This window comes from Gossypium raimondii, chromosome 4 (assembly GCF_025698545.1).
Source record: "Gossypium raimondii isolate GPD5lz chromosome 4, ASM2569854v1, whole genome shotgun sequence".
NCBI lineage: Eukaryota > Viridiplantae > Streptophyta > Magnoliopsida > Malvales > Malvaceae > Gossypium > Gossypium raimondii.
The window spans coordinates 16,510,502-16,532,135 of NC_068568.1; the positions used below are offsets into that span (position 1 = coordinate 16,510,502).

At 32.3% G+C, this 21,634-nt stretch overlaps 1 protein-coding gene across 1 annotated transcript; it reads right to left on the minus strand.

Moving 5' to 3' along the window:
- Positions 1 to 3,472: 3,472 nt before the first annotated feature.
- On the minus strand, positions 3,473 to 4,700 carry LOC105767941 (aquaporin TIP1-1). Its single transcript, XM_012587547.2, has 2 exons — positions 4,245 to 4,700; positions 3,473 to 4,130 (listed from the first exon to the last, which is right to left on the minus strand). The coding sequence occupies exons 1-2, from the start codon at positions 4,626 to 4,628 to the stop codon at positions 3,759 to 3,761; spliced, it is 756 nt and encodes a 251-aa protein (XP_012443001.1). The 5' UTR covers positions 4,629 to 4,700; the 3' UTR covers positions 3,473 to 3,758.
- Between the last annotated feature and the right edge of the window lie 16,934 nt (positions 4,701 to 21,634).

A 21,634-nucleotide genomic window follows, 5' to 3' on the forward strand; every position in this document is an offset into this window, starting at 1 on the left:
GTACGACCTCCTGATACCCGGATAAATACTCCATCTACAAAAAAATATATAGTATGGTTGGTGATATCAGTTAATATAGTATCGTGACAATTAATGACAAGTTATATTTTATCACCTGTTAACTAGTGGATTATCATATGGTTGGTGACTAACTGATGCCAAGAATGGCATCCGATAAAGTGCCCAGGACTGCAACAATGTAAGGCATCCGCCTATGTCTACGACAGCAGGCTTTGTCGTTCGACAAAGCTCCCGATACAACACTGCCAGAACTGTGGAGCCCCAGCTATACGAGCGACCATTACTCAAATTAGCTAATAGAGGTAAGTACATGATATGAACCTTGTTGTTGTTTGAATCAGGCATCAGTACTCCCCCTATAATATGCATGATGTACTCTCGAGCAACGTACATCAACTCTCCTTCAATGGCATTAGCTGATAAGTGTCCAAATTTGCCTTTCAGCCATGTAAATTTCAAGCCCGAAAAATTTGACTCATCATCGTCCGGTGAGTCTCTTAGTAGGCTATAACATAGTGCAACTGGCTCAATAAATGCACTTACTCCCGTTACGGGAATCCCGTCAATTGGGAGCCCAAGCTGTAGTGCAACATCCTCTAAAGTCACTGTGCACTCCCCACAAGAAAAATGAAAAGTGTGGGTCTCAGGGCGCCACCGCTCCACTAGTGCAGATATTAAATCGTATCGCAAGTCGAACGTCCGGATCAATGCTGCTGACCCGAATCCAGCTTGCTCCAAGTAGGGCATCAATCGTTCATCCGGAGGATACCCTATACCATTCACCCGGCCCCTTAATACGCGGTACGAGCCTTGATAGTGTTAAATTACAGAAAATAAATATTAGGATAACATGATTTATTTCTATATATTACGTATATCCTTTTTTAATATAACCCTTGATTAACAAATAATAATATATTACCATATTATTGGCCGCATTAGATATGTGAAGATCGTCGTTAATCAATCGAGTCATTGCGATGCTTGTAACTTCAAAACAAATTTAGTAAAAAACCCTTATTTTGGCCTTTTGTTCGTTTTTTTTCCGAATTTTATTACTTTCAAAAAAATACTATTTTTGTATTTTATTATTTTATATTATTTTAGTACATAAAGTTTGAAATGTATTAATTTAGTGTATTTTTTATATAAATTTAGTAAAAACCCTTATTTTGGCCCTTTGTTTGAATTTTTCTTATTTTGGATTTTATTACTTACAAAAATATGTTATTTTCGTATTTTATTATTTTATATTATTTTAGTATATAATGTTTGAAATGTATTAATTTAGTGTGTTTTTATATAAATTTAGTAAGAAGCCCTTATTTTGGCCTTTTGTTCGGATTTTTCTTATTTTCGGATTTTATTACCTTCAAAAATATACTATTTTCGTATTTTATTTTATTATATTATTTTAGTACATAATGTTTGAAATGTATTAATTTAGTGTGTTTTTTATATAAATTTAGTAAAAACCTTATTTTGGCCATTTGTTCGTATTTTTCTTTTTTGTTGAATTTTATTACTTTCAAAAATATATTATTTTCGTATTTTATTATTTTATATTATTTTAGTACATTATGTTTCAAATATATTAATTTAGTGTATTTTTATATAAATTTAGTAAAAACCCTTATTTTGTCCCTTTGTTCGTATTTTCTTTTTTCCGAATTTTATTACTTTCAAATAATATACTATTTTTCGTATTTTATTATTTTATATTATTTTAGTACATTATGTTTCAAATGTAGTAATTTAGTGTGTTTTTATATAAATTTAGTAAAAACCCTTATTTTGGCTCTTTGTTCGTATTTTTCTTTTTTTGGATTTTATTACTTTCAAAAAATACTATTTTGTATTTTATTATTTTATATTATTTTAGTACATAATGTTTAAAATGTATTAATTTAGTGTGTTTTTTATATAAATTTAGTAAAAACCCTTATTTTGGCCATTTGTTAGTATTTTTCTTTCTTTTTTGGATTTTATTACTTTCAAAAATATACTATTTTCGTATTTTATTATTTTATATTATTTTAGTACAAAATGTTTGAAATGTATTAACTTAGTGTGTTTTTTATATAAATTTAGTAAAAACCCTTCTTTTGGCCATTTGTTAGTATTTTTTTGGATTTTACTACTTTCAAAAATATACTATTTTCGTATTTTATTATTTTATATTATTTTAGTACATTATGTTTGAAATGTATTAATTTAGTGTGTTTTTATATAAATTTAGTAAAAACTCTTATTTTGGCCACTTGTTCAGTATCTTTCTTTTTTGGATTTTATTACTTTCAAAAATATACTATTTTCGTATTTTATTATTTTATAATATTTTAGTACATTATGTTTGAAATGTATTAATTTAGTATTTTTATATAATTTAGTAAAAACTCTTATTTTGGCCATTTGTTCGCATCTTTTTTTCCAAATTTTATTACTTTCAAAAATATACTATTTTCGTATTTTATTATTTTATATTATTTTAGTACATTATGTTTGAAATGAATCAATTAGTGTGTTTTTTATATAATTTAGTAAAAACTCTTATTTTGGCCATTTGTTCGCATCTTTTTTTTTCAGATTTTATTACTTTCAAAAATATACTATTTTCGTATTTTATTATTTTATATTATTTTAGTACATTATGTTTGAAATGAATTAATTAGTGTGTTTTTTATATAAATTTAGTAAAAACTCTTATTTTGGCCCTTTGTTCGTATTTTTCTTTTTTCCGGATTTTATTACTTTCAATAAATATACTATTTTTGTTTTTTATTTTTTCATAAACATAATTTTTAGTATTTTTATTTTTAATGCTATTTTGTAAAAAAATCATTACAACATGCTAAATAAATTTCACAAAAATATATCTAATCAACATAAAACATACTTAACAAATAAATAAAATAAAATAATAAAACATATAATGTACATAACATGGATTTTTTTACACAAATAATACAAAAAAATTATCTTTCTTTTTTTTATTTTTCTTTCTTTTTCCTTCCCTCCCTCTTCTTCTTCTCCTTCTCTCTCTTTTTCCTGCGCCTCCTTCTCCTTCTTCTTCTCCTTTCCTTTTCTTTCTTCTCCTTTCCTTTTCTTTCTTCTCCTTCAGCTGAAGTGTGAATTAGGGACCATTTGGTGCCGCCTCTGCCATAGGCACCTTTGATGCCGCCTGTGGCAGACCCTCCACTAGGGTCCTGTCCCATCGTCCATTTTTTTAACTATTGTGTTTTTTTTTACTATTTGTACCATTTTGATACATAATAAAAATGTGATACTATTTTGATATTATTTTATTTTTTTGTATTATTTCTGTAAAAAAAACTCCTTTTTTTTCATTATTTTAAATATTCTGTCTAAATGAAACATGCCACCTGTACAATCTTACTTAAGAAAAGGTAAAAGTGAATAGGAAATGCACATGATAGAAACAAGGAAGAGGTAAGGAGAAAAGTCACATTTACAGCCCTGATGCTGGTTTTGAATAATATAAGAAAAAAGACTTACAGTGAGTCACTCATATACCATTTTTTCAGGGCATGCAATTGTAAACAACATCTGCCATGCATGATGATCATGAGAGAGGATGGGGAATGAAAAAAAAGTAAACAAGATCGACGGGCCACAAATTAAACACAAAAAACAAGGAAAGAGATAGGAAACTCAAATGAGATCGGAGAAAATCCGGTTTCAAAGTGACAGACAAATCAATTAAACCCTGATTAGGCTTAATAATCGGTGGTTGGGAGCTGCTCGTGGGTGTTGCTGATGAAGATGAACTCGTAGATGAGACCAGCGAGCCCACCACCGATAAGGGGTCCGACCCAGTAGATCCAGTGGTTGTCCCATGTCCAGCTAACCAAGGCTGGTCCGAATGAAACAGCTGGGTTCATTGAGGCTCCATCGAAGGCACCTCCTGCCAAAATGTTGGCCCCCACGATGAAACCAATTGCCAATGGTGCGATTGTTCCCAAGCTTCCCTTTTTGGGATCAACGGCTGTGGCGTACACTGTGTACACCAATCCGAAGGTCATCACGATTTCGAAAACCAATGCGTTAGACACGCCCACACCTGATGACAACCCAAAAGCGGGTACAGCCTGCGAAGCACCGTAACAAAACCCGCCAAATTAATAAATAAAATAAGACACTGTGCAATAACGGAAATAACTGATTTTGTAACGGAGTAGTTTGGAGGGAAATGGTGATGTTACCAGGTCGCCGGTAGCGAACTTAAGCAACAGGCAAGCGACGGTTGAGCCTAGGAGTTGGGCGATCCAGTAAAGAATGCCGCGCAAGAGAGTGATGTTCCCTCCAACGAAAGCACCAAAGGTGACGGCAGGGTTGACGTGGCCACCTGAGATGTTGGCGCCAACGGAGACAGCGACGAAAAGACCGAAGCCATGAGCTAGAGCGGCGGCTACGAGACCAGCCGGGGTGGTTGCTCCGTTGTCAGTCAACTTGTTAAAGGCCATTCCTGAGCCCGATCCAGCGAAAACGAAGATCAAGGTTGAGATGAACTCAGCCAAAGCTGCCTTGAGAGCATCGGGGTGAGTAGCCTCTTCGGGCCGGCCAACCGCTATGTTTCTGATCGGCATATTTACCTTGGGAGCTGGAGATTGGAAATGGGAATGTTGAGTGAGTACTGGTCTAGTCTGGTCTCCACATCTCGGCTCTACCTCTTACTTATATTTGAAAGCTTTGATCCATGGTGACCGGGATTTATCCGTTACCGGTGGAAGAATCTGGGGACGGGTGTACTATCTTGGCTGGATATTGGTGGACAGGCTGTGATATCATTGTTTATGTAATTTTGGGAAACGGGATGAACCGGTCATCCCCGTTAAGACAGCGAAGAGGGAGTGATGTGAGGTGGATGAATGATTGCCACGTGTTCATGTAGGATAAGATCGATCCATGTAATGTGCGGCGTTTAGCCGATATTTTGTTTGCTTTCTCGGCTCCCTCTCGAAAGATGGAAACATTTTTAAAAAAGAAGGATAATTCATGAACTCACCGGATAGACTGCCATGAAACAATATGATTTGGACACGTAGACTAAGGAACCACTGAGTGTCCGATCCGACGGCTGAGAGATGTTGGGTGTGCTGAAGAGTAAAAATATATAGGAGGAAAAGAATGGGAAGCAGTCACGTTTTGTAGTCTGGATGGGAATCATTTTGGATGTATATTTTAAAGTTATGATGAAGATTTAACAAGATGGTTTTACATCAAAACTATAGAGCTAATTACAAATGAATTGCTCTCAAGAGAAGTTTTCCTCGAAATTTAATCAACATTTAATGGCAATAATTAAGTAGAGGCAAACTTAGCTGATTTAAACCAAGTGGTATTCATCATTTACTCCCATACTACTAACAAACTTCAGTATTGTCAACCTGTACATTTACTGTCGCCTCATCATCAGTAAGTATGATTCTAGCAGTTGTGAACCTTTAACATAGTCCATTATTTATTTGAAATAATTTGTCTTCAATCCTTTCAATTGCAAATGATAGCTAGACATGGTTCCCATCCAAAAAGACACCCCCTTTATTCATAATTAATGCAAAATCACTTTATTACATTCTTCCTTTACTCCTTATACTTTGCAGATATTATAAATTTAATCTTTGTACTTTTATTTGTTCATTTTAGTCTTTCTACTTCTTAAATTTTAGTCTCACCAAGCAGTAATTTTGTTAATTTCATTAAGTACAATTCTACTATTTCTAAATTTTGGTGCACCAAATATATTATAATATGTATAATGCCATGTCGATGTATTATTTTCATATATTACTCACTTAGAATGATCCAATTGGAGAAAGTTAACTAAATCTATAACTGTATGCATAGTGTACATAGCTAGTAATTGAATTCAACCAAACAAATTTAATTTCTATTGTTTGGGCCAGGACTAAAATTTCAAATTTTGAAAAGTATATAGACTAAAATTGATCAAATAAATGTATAGAAACTAAATCTACAACTTTAAGTAAAGTGTAGGGACTAATACCATAATTTATCCTTAAATTTACTATTAAGAATTGCTTTTTTTAAATAATAAAAAACCCTAATTCAAATCAAATTTTCTCAGAAAAAGGATCTTGAATTTGGTTATGCTCAGCATATTCCACATGACATTAGCTAATGATAATATTTTGGTTGGTAAAACTTAAAAACTTGAATGGCAATTTTAGTGATTTAAGTAATGGAGAGGTCCCCTCAAGTAAGCCAACCCTAAAATGTTTAGTGAATGAGACAGCTAACCCACGGATTATTTTTTCCTTTTCTTGAGAGATTCTTGAATTGAATTTTTCATTAATTTCATAAAAAAGAAGTCTATACCCTAATTGTCTCTTTCGTAGGTGGGCAACAAGAGCAGAATGGAATTGTTTATGATGAGTGGGATTAGAGTAGAAATTTTGGAATACCCATATTTCTAATTCAAATCAACATTATAAAACACGATCAAATTAATAACTAGAATATATCTAAACTTATATAATAAAACTTAAGTAAAAACATATCCAAATTAAAAACCCACACATTATTTATATAAAATAAAGCAAATTTAGTTGTTGGGTAGATGAAATTTATTTAGTGGAGTATATGATTTTCTAATTTAGTGCAAGAAAAGATGGATGGATAAGATAAATGGTAAAAATCCAAATTCAGAATGTATAAATAATAAAAAAGGATAGTTGATAAGGTAGGGGTAGTGAGCTTCCTTACCCTAAAGAGAAAAAGCACGTGAAATGTTTGAATAACTCCTCATCATATTATTAGGATTAAATTAAGCTTCTTTTTGGTACTTATTATGATTGTCAATTATGGAAGTTCAACGAACTCTCTTTCCTCATGTGTTCTTCTTATCCACCACCCATTTTTATTTATTTTATTTTATTTAAATAGAAACAAGATTTTACAGCTTTTTGTCGGTAAATTTGAAATATTATATTTTACAATTGTAGAAAGCTAGAAACCTCTACGACTCTCTTATGGAATGGGCATTTATTTGGGTCATCATTACTTCTCATTCAATTCCAAAAGTAGATAGTTTTTTTTTTTTTAAAAAAAGGACCTGTTCTCAATATGAAAAAATTGATCCAACTGAGACATACCATATTAGTTTATTTTCTAGTAATTCTTTTTAAAAATGATATTGTTCACAAATATGAAAAATAGAAAGGACAGAGGAGATTAGAGCATGTTAGAAACCAGGCTGGCAATGGTGATTGGTTGGGCATCAAGCCCACAATAAGTTACAAAACCGCCCCCCCCCTTTGACTCCACCGCCAGCTGTACCCACTCACCCTCATGGCATGGCATGGCCCCCACCCACCTTTCCACCGGGATATTCGCCCATCACCGTTTCAAGCCCCTCTTCTAACATATACGACTCGTTTAAACCAAAGGAATAACACATGATAATGAACAAAAGGAATACTAGTCAACAACAATTTTTTTATATTTTTAAAAAAGATTAAATATGATATTACGTGGACAAAATATATATATATGAAACACAATCCAGAAAAGTTATGCTAATAAAAACAAGAGGTTTGAATGGTTGAAGATGATTTAGAAAAAAAGATGAAAACTTGTTTAGTCTGTTCAAAATGAACAATGTCTCTGGTATTCCCATAAGTAAGAGATCTTTGAGTGTATGGGAGTTTCTATGAAGAGTTCATTTGAAGTATGAGGCTTAGCTTGACTAGGCAAGATCTATCGATAATCATGTAAAGCAAAAAATAGTTTTTTTTTGGCGATATCTGTTTTAATCAAAATAGTTAAACTCAAGGAGATGCTAAACAAGGGTGGCATAGATGAATAGCAATTTAAAAATCTGAATCATAAGGAAAGAAGAGGATATAAACAAAAGATTTCTCACCATACAAACAACCTTTATTGTATTGATAGTTTCAGAATTGGAATGGGGGACCCAGGGCCGTGAATTAATTACGGGGCATGACAATTGGCCTGAAATGGACGTCTTCATCAGGGGACCTTTCGGTCGTATAAACTGAGTCAAGTTTGTATTGTATTCTAGCACAATTAATTGGCTAGCTTTTCATTCTAAAGATCACCATATGCCTCCATCAATCTTTTAATTTGCTTATGCTGTCTCCTTTCATCCACAATGAAAGAGACCTTGATTTGATTACTAAATTATCAGTTACAACTTAATTTCAAGTTTTATTTTTAAACCCCCCCTTACTCTTACTTCTACTTCTACCACCGAAATACCCCTCAAAACTTAATTGAATAAAGTCGAGGTAACCCAAACTTTATAGCATACCTTCTTTTTTTGTTACTTAAGGCAATCTCCAAAATGGCTTAACCAAATCATCAAATATGCTTTGTATAGAGTGTCCAGTCAAATATGCTTTAATGAACACCAGTCCAAATCTGTCTATATACTGTATCAGAAATTATGTCCATCGCTTATTATCAATAAAGAAACTTGACAATATTACAATAATCATCCTTCTTTTAAGTCACTTCCAAAGCATGTTAAAAAATCATTTTGCCCTTACCCTACCAAACCATAATTCAGGGCTGAGATTGAAAATAAAAAAAAGGTAGGTATATAAAAATCATAAACTTATGGCTCAGATTGAAGACATGGTTGAAAAAGACAAATTTGTGGAGATAGTGAGACAATGAGATTTTTTGGTCATAGAATTCGGCTCCTAATTGGTTGTGAGCCGACGTCAAAATCCCTGTCCTGAGACTTGCTTAAGAGGTTGGAAATGTTCCCACAATCCACCGTCCAAGATTCTGGGGCAGGCACTGTTTGTGTAAGTAGATAACCATGAGTTCAACATTTCATGCACTAATGACAATTTTTCTTTTCCAAACGTCACGTAAATGAATCCACCGCCCAAGATTGTGTTAGGTAATGTTTGCCGCCTCATATTGTAACTTTCACTACTCCAAATACCTCTTCATCAACTTGAGCTTTAATTTGAGTCGTGTAGATTTCAACAAAGAACATCAACAATAAGAACAATCCTTAGAGTAACAACTCGTCGAGATAGGAAAGTTGCAAAAAAGAGAAATTTATTAATTTGCACGGTTGGACAAAATATATTAACGAACAAAAATAATTAATTATAAATAAACACATATAAAATAAAATATGAACAGAGTTATTTATAGTTAATTTATCAAATATGAAAATTAAATAAAATCATAATAAACAATTGAAACAAAGGAGAATTGAGATTTTACGAAACGTTGAGGCCCGTGAAACACGGTTTTCTTAAGATAGATTCGGCCGCTCCTACAGTACTTGGAGTAACGTTGGTTGAAAGTCTCCCAGGATACAACAACAACAGTAATCGAAGTAGTAGCAACTCTACCACAATCAATCGAATGAACAATGCCTTTTTCTATCACCGAAATACTTGAAGGATGGAAAAAGAGATTTTTGAGAGCAACAAAATTTTGGCAGGAGAAATTCTAAGAGAGTATGAAAGTGTACAAAAACTCTTCAGAATCAAGACCTTTTATAGGTATGGAGAGTATTGGAATTTTAGAAAAAAAAATCCCCAAAATCTGCCATTAAATAAAAAATTTAAAAAGATTTATTGGAATCAAATCAATAAGATAAGTTTCCATATATAAGCAGATTTTGTCTGCTGAGAAAAATAAATTCGTGTTGGGCTAAAATATCCGCATGTCGATTTGGGCTCGACCGATCCAGGCATTTCGCGTTGCCCACGTCGTGCGGCCTGTTGGGTTGGACCCCGACTGGTCTAGACATTTCACGTTACTCACGTCGTGCGAGTGCGCCCCAACCCGTTGGGTTGGACTTGCACCCCCTGCGCGCGAGGCAAGGTTATAAGCTTAGTCATTCAATTACCTTTCAAGAGAATTCACATATATAAACACATCCCACACTTGGTATTTAACCAATGTGGGATCTAAGCCTTTTATTTTTCCTCAACAATATTTCCAAGTAGCTTACTTTGAGCATCAATTTCTCATTTATCACTTAACCATTTTGAGCACATGATATACCGTTGTAAAGGTCTAATGGAGTAGAATATGAAACCATAAAAATATGATTCAACTCTCCACCTTTACCTATTGAGAATATGCCTCAAAGTTACCAAAAAATGTATTTTTTCCAACAATCCCCCACATGAATGAAAATTGATAGTTTTATTGAAAAACATTGACTCGATGTGATGATAAAATCTACGGTCGATAGTTGTATAGGATAGGTAGGTATCTACCCTTAAACCTTCCTTTGCGAAAGTATATTTACTTTACTAGCTGACCAATGATGTCTTTAAACTGTTCTGCCTTTTGTGTAAACGATGATATACCTCACACAACTACCTCTCTGACAAGGTTTTAGTTCTCATGGGTATATTCATATAAGCCGTGAACATCTCTTGGTTCTACAAGAGTTTGAGAGAACTATGCCCCAACAATCTCCTTGAAGCGGCCCCACTTCACTCTCATATAGGTGACTTATGTTGTTCGGCTCACTGAAATACACAATGGTCATTAAAAGCATTGCTTAACCTATGCTATTTTTTAGTCACTGTTTACATCGTAGGAACAGACTTGGGATAAGTACCCCCACAGTGACCTCACAAGGTCTATACAATTAGGTTGTCCCTTTGAACCTAGATCTTGGGATCTCCAGTCAACTAGGTAGGGTTTTCTTTCACATAGCGCATTTTATTTTCATGGGCTTAAGTCACATTCCTTTCAATGTTTTAACAACATGATCTCGATTTAAGCCTTTAGTTATTGAATCCACAATATTATCTTTTAATTTTTCAAAATCAATATAGATAACTCCGTTTGAGATCATTTGTTTAACAGTATTATGTCGACGTCACATATGCCTCGACTTACCATTATATGTTACACTAGCAAGACACCCCCTACACTTTCAAGTGGTTGTAGAATGGTTTTCTATTTTTCCATAACTCATGTGGTGTCTTGTCCCTTTTCTTGGGGGTACCTTATTTAAAAGGTAATTTACATTTCATGTGATAACCTAGAGCTTTTGAGTTGTGCGTTCATATTTTCCTTTAGAATCTGATTTTCTTTTCGGTTACTCTATTTTAGGAAAGTATGGTGGGGTTATTGAAATGATTCAATATATCCACCACTATGATTATTTAATCTTTTATTAAGTTGATTTTCAACTTCTTGCTTATAGAGAATAAATTCTCTTCGTCTTAGCTCTTAGTAATGTAGGTAAATAACATTTTTATTCCTTCCTCTCGTTTAACCAAGCTTTACAAGCATTGCTATGTATTAGATCAAGTGATTTTTAACCTTTATTAATTTGCCTCAACTCATGTTTCACATTTATAATTATAATTATTGCGAAACGAATGAATGCGCTTTAAGTTAATTTATGTAGCCTACTATGCCATTAATTAAATGACTTAAGCATATGAAAGGAAAGAACAACATTCTTATTCATAGTTTTGCTTTTACAGAGATAACATTTAGTTTAATACATATCCCTTTCCAGCAAACATTCCCCTTTACTAAGAACATTTTTATTCATAGTTAGGCACATAATTCCATATCAGACACTTCCTTGGAAATTTCTTCCACAACATTAGCCTCGTTAGCTCTAACTTTCTTTGGGATCCTACAGTCGGATGCCTTGTGTCCCATCTTGTTGCAATTGAAGCATTTTCTTTAAAATTTTTGCTTTTTGGAAACACTACCTTTTGGTTCCAATTTAGGTCCATTTTGTGGTTGTTTTCCCTTCTTGAAGTCTTTCTTGACTTTTATGCCGTTTGCCCTAGTAACCTTGTCATTTGCTGCTTTGTTGAGCCTCTTTTCTGTACCTCTATTGTATTCTTGAATATGAAGTCTGACAATTAGGTATTCCACTGAGATTTCCTTTCTTTTGTACTTTAGGTTATTCTTGAAGTCATTCCAAGCAGGAGGCAACTTATCAATAATGGTTGCCACTTGGAAGGATTCACTTATTATCATCCCTTCAGCAAGAATTTCGTGAATGATCAGTTGAAGTTCCTACACTTGATTCAAGAATTTAGCAACTAAGAACTTTTTAGTTCTAACATCCTCGACTTTGTATTTATGGTCCAACGATGTCCATAATTCCTTAGTTGTTTTCTTAACACTATTCACTTTGTACAGTGCATCTGGTAATCCATTCAGGATGTAGTTTCGACATAGGAAATCTGAATGTTTCCAAGCTTCAACGGCAAGGAAAGCGGTAACTTCATCTACCTCGCCCTCTTTAACAGTAGGACCTTTCAAAAATTTGGCCAAGTTCAACATGGTCAAATAAAATAACATTTTCTTTTGCCAAGTCATAAAATTTTGTCCCGAGAATTTTACAGGTTTTTCGTTGTGGCTTTCAACAGCTGCCATCGACAATACTGAGTTTTGAATCGAAGATTGCATTTGAACCAAAGCTTCAGATTGTGAATTGATTGAATTGGTGGGAGTATTCATTTTTTTTGTTAACAAACAAAACTAGAATTAATAAAATTATCAACTTTTGTTAGACGACAGGAATCTAATAAAACCCAAAACAAAAGTTTATACGGTCTAATTAAAAAATATAATAAAATAATGCACTAGGTAGATAACCCTAAAAGAGAGGTGGTGCACTCGACATCCTTAAATACCAAGTCTTTTAATGAACCAATCCTAGACATGCATTCTCATATTGTCTTTTTAATTCACCGTCAATAAATTTCTTTTAATTCAATTTAAAGCCACAATTAACACTACCATAAATAGAAAAAATTCCCTTTGATTTGTTAAACGGCAGGATAAAATTCGAAACAAAATCAAAATTAATTTTGTTAAGCGGCAGGATTAAATCACGAAACAAAATTATATCATTAAATCAAAATAAAACCTATTCAATGGCAGAAATAAATCCCAAAATATAATTATTTGATTACGTCTTTATTTGAAAACAAAACAATATCAAATAAAATCTTGTTAAGCGACGGAATAAATCCGAAACATTTTTATTTAATTTAGTTTGAATTTAGAAACAAAATAAAATCAAATAAAATATTGTTAAGCGGCGGAGGTTAAATCCCAAAAAGATTTTATTTAATTATATTCTAATTTGGAAACAAAATAAAATCAAATAAAATCACATTAAACAACGGAATAAATCTAAAAGATTTTATTTAATTTAATTTCTCGTTTTTGGAAATAAACCAAATTTGGAATGAAATCATTAAACGGTAGGAATCAATTCCGAAACGATATTTATTTAACTCATTTTTTTGAAAATAAAACAAATTTGGAATAAAATCGTTGAACGACGAGAAACAATCTCGAAATGATTTTTATATTACTCGTTTTTGGAAATAAAACAAATTTGGAATAAAATCGTTGAACGGTGGGAATTGATCCTGAAACGATTTTATTTTACTCGTTTTTGGAAATAAAACAATTTTGGAATAAAATAGTTGAATGGCGGGAATCAATCCCGAAACAATTTTTATTTTACTTTTAATTTCTCGTTTTGGAAATAAAATCAAATTAATGGAATAAAATTTGTTGAACGGCGGGAATCAATCCCAAAACGAATTTTACCTATTGTTAATTTGGAAACAAAATCGAATAAAATCTGTTAAACGGCGAGAAAAATCTCGAAATAGATTTTATTAGTTTTAATATTTATTTGGAAATAAAAAATAATAGAAGAGAAAAGGAAATTTGTTGAACGTCGGGAAAATCCCAAAACAGATTTATTTTAAAAAAAATTGATTTTCGATTTTTTTTCTTTTTCGCCTTGATTTTGTGTCAGATTAGAAAATTACAAATAAACATATCTATCTTAAGATTGTTGGACAAAACACGTTAGCAAACAAAAATAATTAATTATAAATAAATACATATAAAATGAAATATGAACATAATTATTTATAGTTAATTTATCAAATATGATAATCAAATAAAACCATAATAAACAATTGAAACAAAGGAGAATTGAGATTTTAAGAAATGTTGAGGCCCGTAAAATACGATTTCCTTAAGACAAATTCAGCTGCTCTTACAGTACTTGGAGTAACGTTGGTCGAAAGTCTCCCATGATACAACAACAGTGATCGAAGTAGTAGCACCTCTACCACAATCAATCGAATGAACAATGTCTTTTTCTATCACCAGAATACTTATAAAACACGAACGATGGAAAAAGAGATTTTTGAGAGCAACGGAATTTCGGCAGGAAAAATTCTAAGAGAGTATGAAAGTGTACAAAAAACCCTTCAGAATCATGGCCTTTTATAGGCATAGAGAGTGTTGGAATTTTGGAAAAAAATCTCCAAAATCTGCCTTTAAATAAAAAATTTAAACAGATTTATTGGAATCAAATTAATAAAATAAGTTTCCATATATAAGTAGATTTAGTCTACTGAGGAAAATAAATTCGTGTTGGGCTAAAATATCCACAGGACCATTTGGGGGCCGATCCGGACATTTCACGTCGCCTATTTCGTGCGGGTGCGCCCCAACCCTGTTGGGTTTGGACCTGTAGCCCTCTTGCGCAAAAAAATAGGGTTACAAGCTTAGTCATTCAATTACCCTTTAAGAGATTTCACATATATAAACACATCCCACACTTGGTATTTAACCAATGTGGGATCTAAGCCTTTTATTTTTCCTCAATAATATTTCTAAGTAGCTTACTTTGAGCATCAATTTCTCATTCATCACTCAACCATTTTGAGCATATGATATACCATTATAAAGGTCTCATGGAGTAGAATATGAAACCATAAAAATATGATTCAACTCTTCACCTTTACCTATTGAGAATATGCCTCAAAGTTACCATAAAATGCAATTTTTCCAACATGCACTACATTGAATTTTTAGACCAATTTTTGTATGCACAAGACCTTCATTTCCTTTTAACTATAACAATTCCTTAAATCATTATGGCTTATAAACAAAAGAAAAAATGGTTTATCTAAGTAATGCAAGATAAACTATTTTAAAATACCTTTCACTTGAATAATCTCCCACATATTTGAAAAAAAATGAATAAATTGTTAAATATTTTTTCTTTCATATATTGCACTGATTTTGGTAACATTTAGACTAGGGGTGAGCGTTCAATCGAGTTGAGTGAAAAAAATTCGAGGTAATTGAGTTTACGAGTCATATTTTATCATCCTAACTCGATTTGAAAATTTTTCAAATCGAGTCGAGTGAAATGAAATTTGAACTGAGTCGAATCAAGTGAAAATTTTCAAGTTAAATTAAAAAATTAAACATGTCAAATTAAAATTTTATTATAGTATAACTAATTCCATGTTAGAGCACATAAACTTGAAACCTTATATATTTTAAAACTTTTTCGAAGCAAAATAATAAAAAAATAAGATATTTTAGTTGTAACGCCCCAAAAATTTGGATTTTTAGGTGTGTATGTTTGATAAATAATTTGATATGGTGTGTTGATTAAGTGCTTTGAGTGTATGCTAGGGGTCTCAAGTTTGATTTCCTTATTTTGGGGGATTTTCTTTTAATTTTTTACTTTAAGTTAAGCTTGAACCTTAGGGCTTAAATCAATTTCTTTGTTGTGTTGTGACAATGACGAGCTTAGTGGTTCAATGGTTAAGTATGTGGTTACTCATTGGTTTTGAGTTGAAATCTTATTATGCGTAAATGTGGAATATTTTTGCTTGGACTTCTCGTGGGTGTTAGAGTTTTTGTTAAACTCTATAAAATCTGGTATGAGGGGTTTGGATTAGTTAAAAACTTGTTATTTTATTTTATCATTTTTTAATTTAAGTCTTTCAAATCCCTATATTTCCTCTTTTTCGAAAATCGTTTGTTCCGTCTCCCTTTTACACGTTCTTTCACTTTTGTTATTTGGTTCTTGAAACCCTATCTTTTCTTTTCTTTCTTTCTTGCTTGTTGTTGATTATTTTTGGTTGTCGTTGGAGCATAGTAAGTCTTTCTTTGCCTCTTTTTTTCTGTTGTAATCAATTTAAGTGTAACTAAGTGCGATTGCTCTATTTCTCTTATTTTGATTTAATCGTTCTTTGCTTAAGATAATGGTTGTATTGGAGTTGTTTTCGTTTTTGTTTAGTGATAAATATTCTTCTGTTGATTAGGTGAAAGAAGCGATAATCCAATCCCTTTAGCGGAGTAGGTTCCATTTTAGTTGCTGTTTTTCGAGTGGTAAGGACTCAAATTTTGTCTTAGGGCTGCAATTTTGTTATATTTAGGCACTGTTTGATTAAGGTTTTGACATATTACTGGTATGGTTTTTTGTGTAATTGTAGCTTTGTGAGGTCCTATTATTGGAGTTAATCAATTACGGAATCAGGTGTATGAAAACGAACCAAAACTCTAACAAAATTCGATTAAAATGTGAAATAGGGGCTATTTTTTGAAACTGGTCAATGCCACACGGCTGTGTGTTAGGCCGTATGGTAGACCGTGTGGAGCACACGGCCGTGTGAAATTTTACAGACCGCGTGTGTAACAGCCTGGTTTAGACCCTAGTCGGACAGTGGTTTCGGGACCACAAATATGAGTCAGAAAAATATTTTAATATTATTTTCCATGCTTATAGTATGTGAATTGACATGTGTGAAATTTTCGTGATGTAATTTATCCGTTTGTGTGCTTAATTTGATAAAAGTGGCTTAATCCCATAAAATGCAAAAGTTGCATGCTATTTGTTAAAGTTTTATATTGCTATGACTTTTATAATGTGGGGCCCTTATGTTGATATTATACCATTAGAATTATGAGTGGACTTTTATGGACATGCATAGTTAATTATTAAAGTTATATCATTAAGGTTAACATGGTAAATATATAATAAAATGTAATTAAATTAAATAAAACACAAAATGGGCATGCATTCATCTTTGTTTTATCGAAACTTGAAGAAGAAAGAAGCCATTTTTTTTTGTTTTAGGTTCGCCACTTTGAAGCTTTAAATTAGGTATGCTCTTTGCTCGGTTTTTGATAATTTTTACGTTTTTGAGATCGTTGCTTTGAATACTAGCTAACCCATGCTTGAATTTTTAAATTGGTTGTGGATTTTGTGATTTGCCTTTGTTGATAGCTTGAGATTTTTGTGGTTTGATGATGAAAAATAAATATTTGTTGATAGATTATTATGTTTAATTAAGTGATTTTTAGTAAAAATGCCTATTTGGGATTAAATTGTGAATTTTGTAAATTGAAGGGTCTAAATGTAAAATAAATGAAAGAAATGGGCTGCTATGAACCTTATTAAAATTTGGCCTAACTATAGGATGTTGAAAATTTTGAAAATTTTGCATTGTTTTGAAATAGGGACTAAATTGAGAAAAATGTAAAATGTTAGGGGCTAAAATGCAATTTTCCCATTTATGTGTTTTTGAATAACTTTGAGTGAATATGTTATTAAACAAGTCAAATTTGTATTAAATTAGATCAAGAAAAGAAAAAAATCAGATTTGGATGGGGAGAAATCAAAAGTTGTCAAATAGTCGTCTCGATCAGTTCGTCTTCGTCCGAGGTAAGTTCGTAAGTAAATTATTGAAGTTAAATGTACTGTATTTATTTTATGTATAGCCGGATCTAAATGAGTTTATGTACATTATAATGTGGAATTGTATTTGACAAATGATGATTAATTACGAGTTTAAATTGATTGATTTACGACATCTGAAAGTCATACGAACTACAGGAAAGCTGAAACATGACATCATGTAAGACCACATATGGGATGTTGGCCTCAATTTGAGAATTACATGTAAGACCATGTCTGGAACATTGGCATCGTATATGATTACGTGTAAGACCCTATCTGGGATAGTGGCATCATTGTTTGATTACATGTAAGACCATGTCTAGGACGTTGGCATTGTACGAGCTTTTTGAACCGATCAAGTATTTTTTCTTTGAATCCGCAAGGTATAACGGGAAAACCATATGGTAAAATCGAATGTTAGTCTGAACTAAACAATTCAGGTATGTTTAAGTTATACAAAATTAGAAGTAAAGGTAAGTAGTATGTATAACATGAAAAGATGAATTAATCTTATAAATATGATTATATATGAATGTGTACATGATTAGTAGAATTCGGCTTACTGGTGTAATTTTTATGAGTTCTTTGAAAATTATATGCTTACAACTTACTAAGCTACTTAAGTTTACTGTGTGTCTGTTCATTTGTTTCTTTTTATAGATTTTGGAAAGCTAGTTACGAGCTCGGGGATCTTTAAGGAAGTCTGTCACACTATCGATCTTTATCTTAGTATTTTGAAAGCTTGAAATTTTTTAACATATGGCATGTATAGGCTAGCATTTGTTTTTGGTTGATTTTGAAAGTTGTTTATAAGCCATGCGAAAATGGCTAGAGATGATGCTTATATTTATGTATTTTCGATTGTGATATATGTGTGTGGTGTGTTTGGTATTTGAGTTTGGTATGAAGTAATGATATATAATATATATAAATGATGAGTTTAATCTAATTTGTGGTTCGACAATGGACATTTAGTTATGTAGTTAAATTGTTTAGTTAATTTTTAATAATGAAATTGGTTGAAATCGTTAGGTGCGAACTATACTATGGATATTTGACAAGTTGATATGGTTATCTGAGTCAATTGAAATGGTAGGTTGCATTAGTGAAATGGCTTAGAAATGGTGAATTATGTGTATAAGTATAATCAGCTAAAGTATTAGACTCATATTATTGCATATGTAATAATGTTTATGTTAGGTATTGAAGTTATCTTGGATGGTTAAATATGTGGATAATTGATTTGTTATATGGATCATTTTATAAAATGGTTCGGCATGAGTTAATATGATGAGTATGTATGGAAGGTGATTTGACTAAATAGGTTAGTTGTTAAATGGCAATCAGGGATAGTGTTTCAGGTTATTTTGTTAGCCGAATTGATAAGAACAAGTTGGTCTTGTATGATAAATTAGTTTTATGCATAAAATGAGTGATAGACATAATTTGGTTAGGCTTTTGTACTTATTAATTAAGATGTTTTGGTTTGATCTCTTGAGTATATTATGAACTTGTTGTATGGGTTATATGATTAGTTAATAAGTGAATTAAATGTAGGTTTATATTCGGCTTTTGATAGGTTAACTAATGATTTATGCTCATGAAGTCATTGGTTGAGAAATGTTCAACTTTGCTATGATTAGGAAATGGCATAGTTTGCACTATTATGTGTTAACTTTGATAGTCGAATAGAGGATAGAAAGAATTACAAAGCGTGCACATGAACATGCTTGAATGATTTATTTCAATGTGGTAAATTTTTGCATAAGGTTTTAATGTTTAACGTAATATGTTTGAACATATTACATGGAGGTTAATGCCGTATTTGTTTATGGACAATAAGCCGTGTAAGAGTATTTATAGAACTTTGAAATAAAGTGCTTAATTCATGATAGGTATTCAAATACAATTGAAGTGTTGCACTTATAATTCGAGTATTATTTTTTGTAAGGCATGTATTATATACTGTAAAAATTTGAGACATGTCTAATCGTTAAAAATGTGATTATACTCATGGCATGATTTCGAGTAAATATTATGAGGTGATGATTTGTATTTGTAATACGAGTAATGACTAATGTTTAACCTTTAATTAGCTATATGCTTTATATATTTATTAATACGACTTGCATAAATGTTTTAATCTACGCATGAGTTTAGTAATACCTCGTGACCTTAATCTGACGATGGATATGGGTTAGGGGTCTTACATTTGATTGGTATTAGAGCTACGATTTAGTCGATTCTGGGGCTAAAGTAGCGCGTGTGAGTCTAGCTATACATGCCATATTCTTATACTGCGATAGTGTGATGATTCCTGACAATTAAAATATGTTTTCGTATAGTAAATGGATCCCGATCGAGCCGTAGTAGATGATGTGGAAAGTAATGCACCTGCTCCTACTCAAGGGGTAGTGCAGTCTGATTCTAGACCAGACCTATTACGAGCAACCAAGAGTGAGAGGCTAAGCAAGCCTTCTTCCAAATGATGAACGAGTGGTTCACGAAGTTTGTACGAACAAATCCGGCTTTTCAACAAGTGGTTCACGAAGTTTGTACGAACAAATCCGGCTTTTCAACAACCCCCACCCCCGCCTAATCCCCCCTTAAACTTCTGTTGTACCTCCTGTTATGAATCTGATTCTGATGAATAAGCCTCTGGTCGATAAAATTCGAAAATATGGGGCCGAAGAGTTCAGGGCCACTAATGATGATGATGCTGAGAGAGCCGAGTTTTGGCTCGAGAATACCATTCGAGCGTTTGATATAATGTCTTGTACTCCCGACGAATGTGTTAAATGTGTCGTTTCTTTGTTGAGAGATGCAGCCTATCAATGGTGGAAAACTCTAACTTCTATTATTTCGAAAAAGTGAATTACTTAGGATTTCTTTCAATCTGAATTCAGGAAGAAATACATTAGTTAGAGATTTGTTGATCAAAAGCGAAAAGAATTTCTTGAGCTTAAACAGGGTTATCGAAACCATTTTTTGGTAAAAGTAGGGTCGACTTTGATTTTAAAAAAGAAAGAAACGGGAGTCGCCACTAAATTTTTTTATTTAGGTATGATCGAATCACCTCATAATTTAATCATTTTAATAAAAATTTAGATTTATTAAAACGATAATTTTTGGTCTTCAAAATCCAGAAAACGGGTTCGGGAGTCGGTTACGCACGGGGAAGGATTAGCACCCTCGATATGCCCAAAATTGATACCTAGTTGATTACTTAATGTCTTAATGTCGAAAGTTTGCAAAGAATTTGAAATATGATCCTTTTATTTAAAAAGACACTTGTATAAATCAAATTACATGTTAAGACCGTCTTATTTCGGAGAGAGAAAATGTCACACCCAATGAGTTGGGGTATGATATTTCACATCCTCAAAAATGAGCTTGTCTTTTGAAAAACTCATGCAATGAAATTTAAAAAGGATATTCATTTGTTTAAGTCAGATGAAAAATCGAAGCCCAATAAGTTAGGGCACGATTTCTCAAAATTCCAAATATTGAATATAGCCTTTATTATTTTTTAGGAAAAATCCTCATCTCGAGAAAACAAAATGCCGTATCTAATGAGTTAGGACACAACGTATCGAATCCTCGGGAATGATCTTTTTATTTATGTGTTTTGATTAAAGAATATTCTCGATTATTTAGATTCAACGAGGAAAATTGGAACCCAATAAGTTAGGGCTCAATCCTCTCGAAGATCCCAAATACCGAGTATTGCGTTATCTTGAAAGCTTTTGAATAAAATGATTCCCAAAACTTAAACCATATTAAACACAACTTTTTGAACGAATAAAGCGCAATGGAATAACAATGTACGACGCGAGGCGATAATTCGTAAACCACAATATATGTTAATGAACACAAATAATCAATAAATACCAATAAACAAATACCATACACATGAAGGCAATAATCTCACATCACATGTAAATATCAACATTAATATTTAAAAGCTAATTAAAAAAAACTAAGAAACAAGCAAATTAAGACAAACACCAACCCAATGTACAAGTTTGAAATAAGCTGAAAAACATGAAAGAAAGGACATTGTAAACC

Bases quoted from the DNA above. Each gene is read 5' to 3' on its own strand.
- LOC105767941 (XM_012587547.2), bottom strand. From the start codon at position 4,628: ATGCCGATCAGAAACATAGCGGTTGGCCGGCCCGAAGAGGCTACTCAC. The intron at 4,131-4,244 runs GTAACATCACCA...GGTGCTTCGCAG, and splicing joins AGTTCGCTACCGGCGACCTG to GCTGTACCCGCTTTTGGGTT.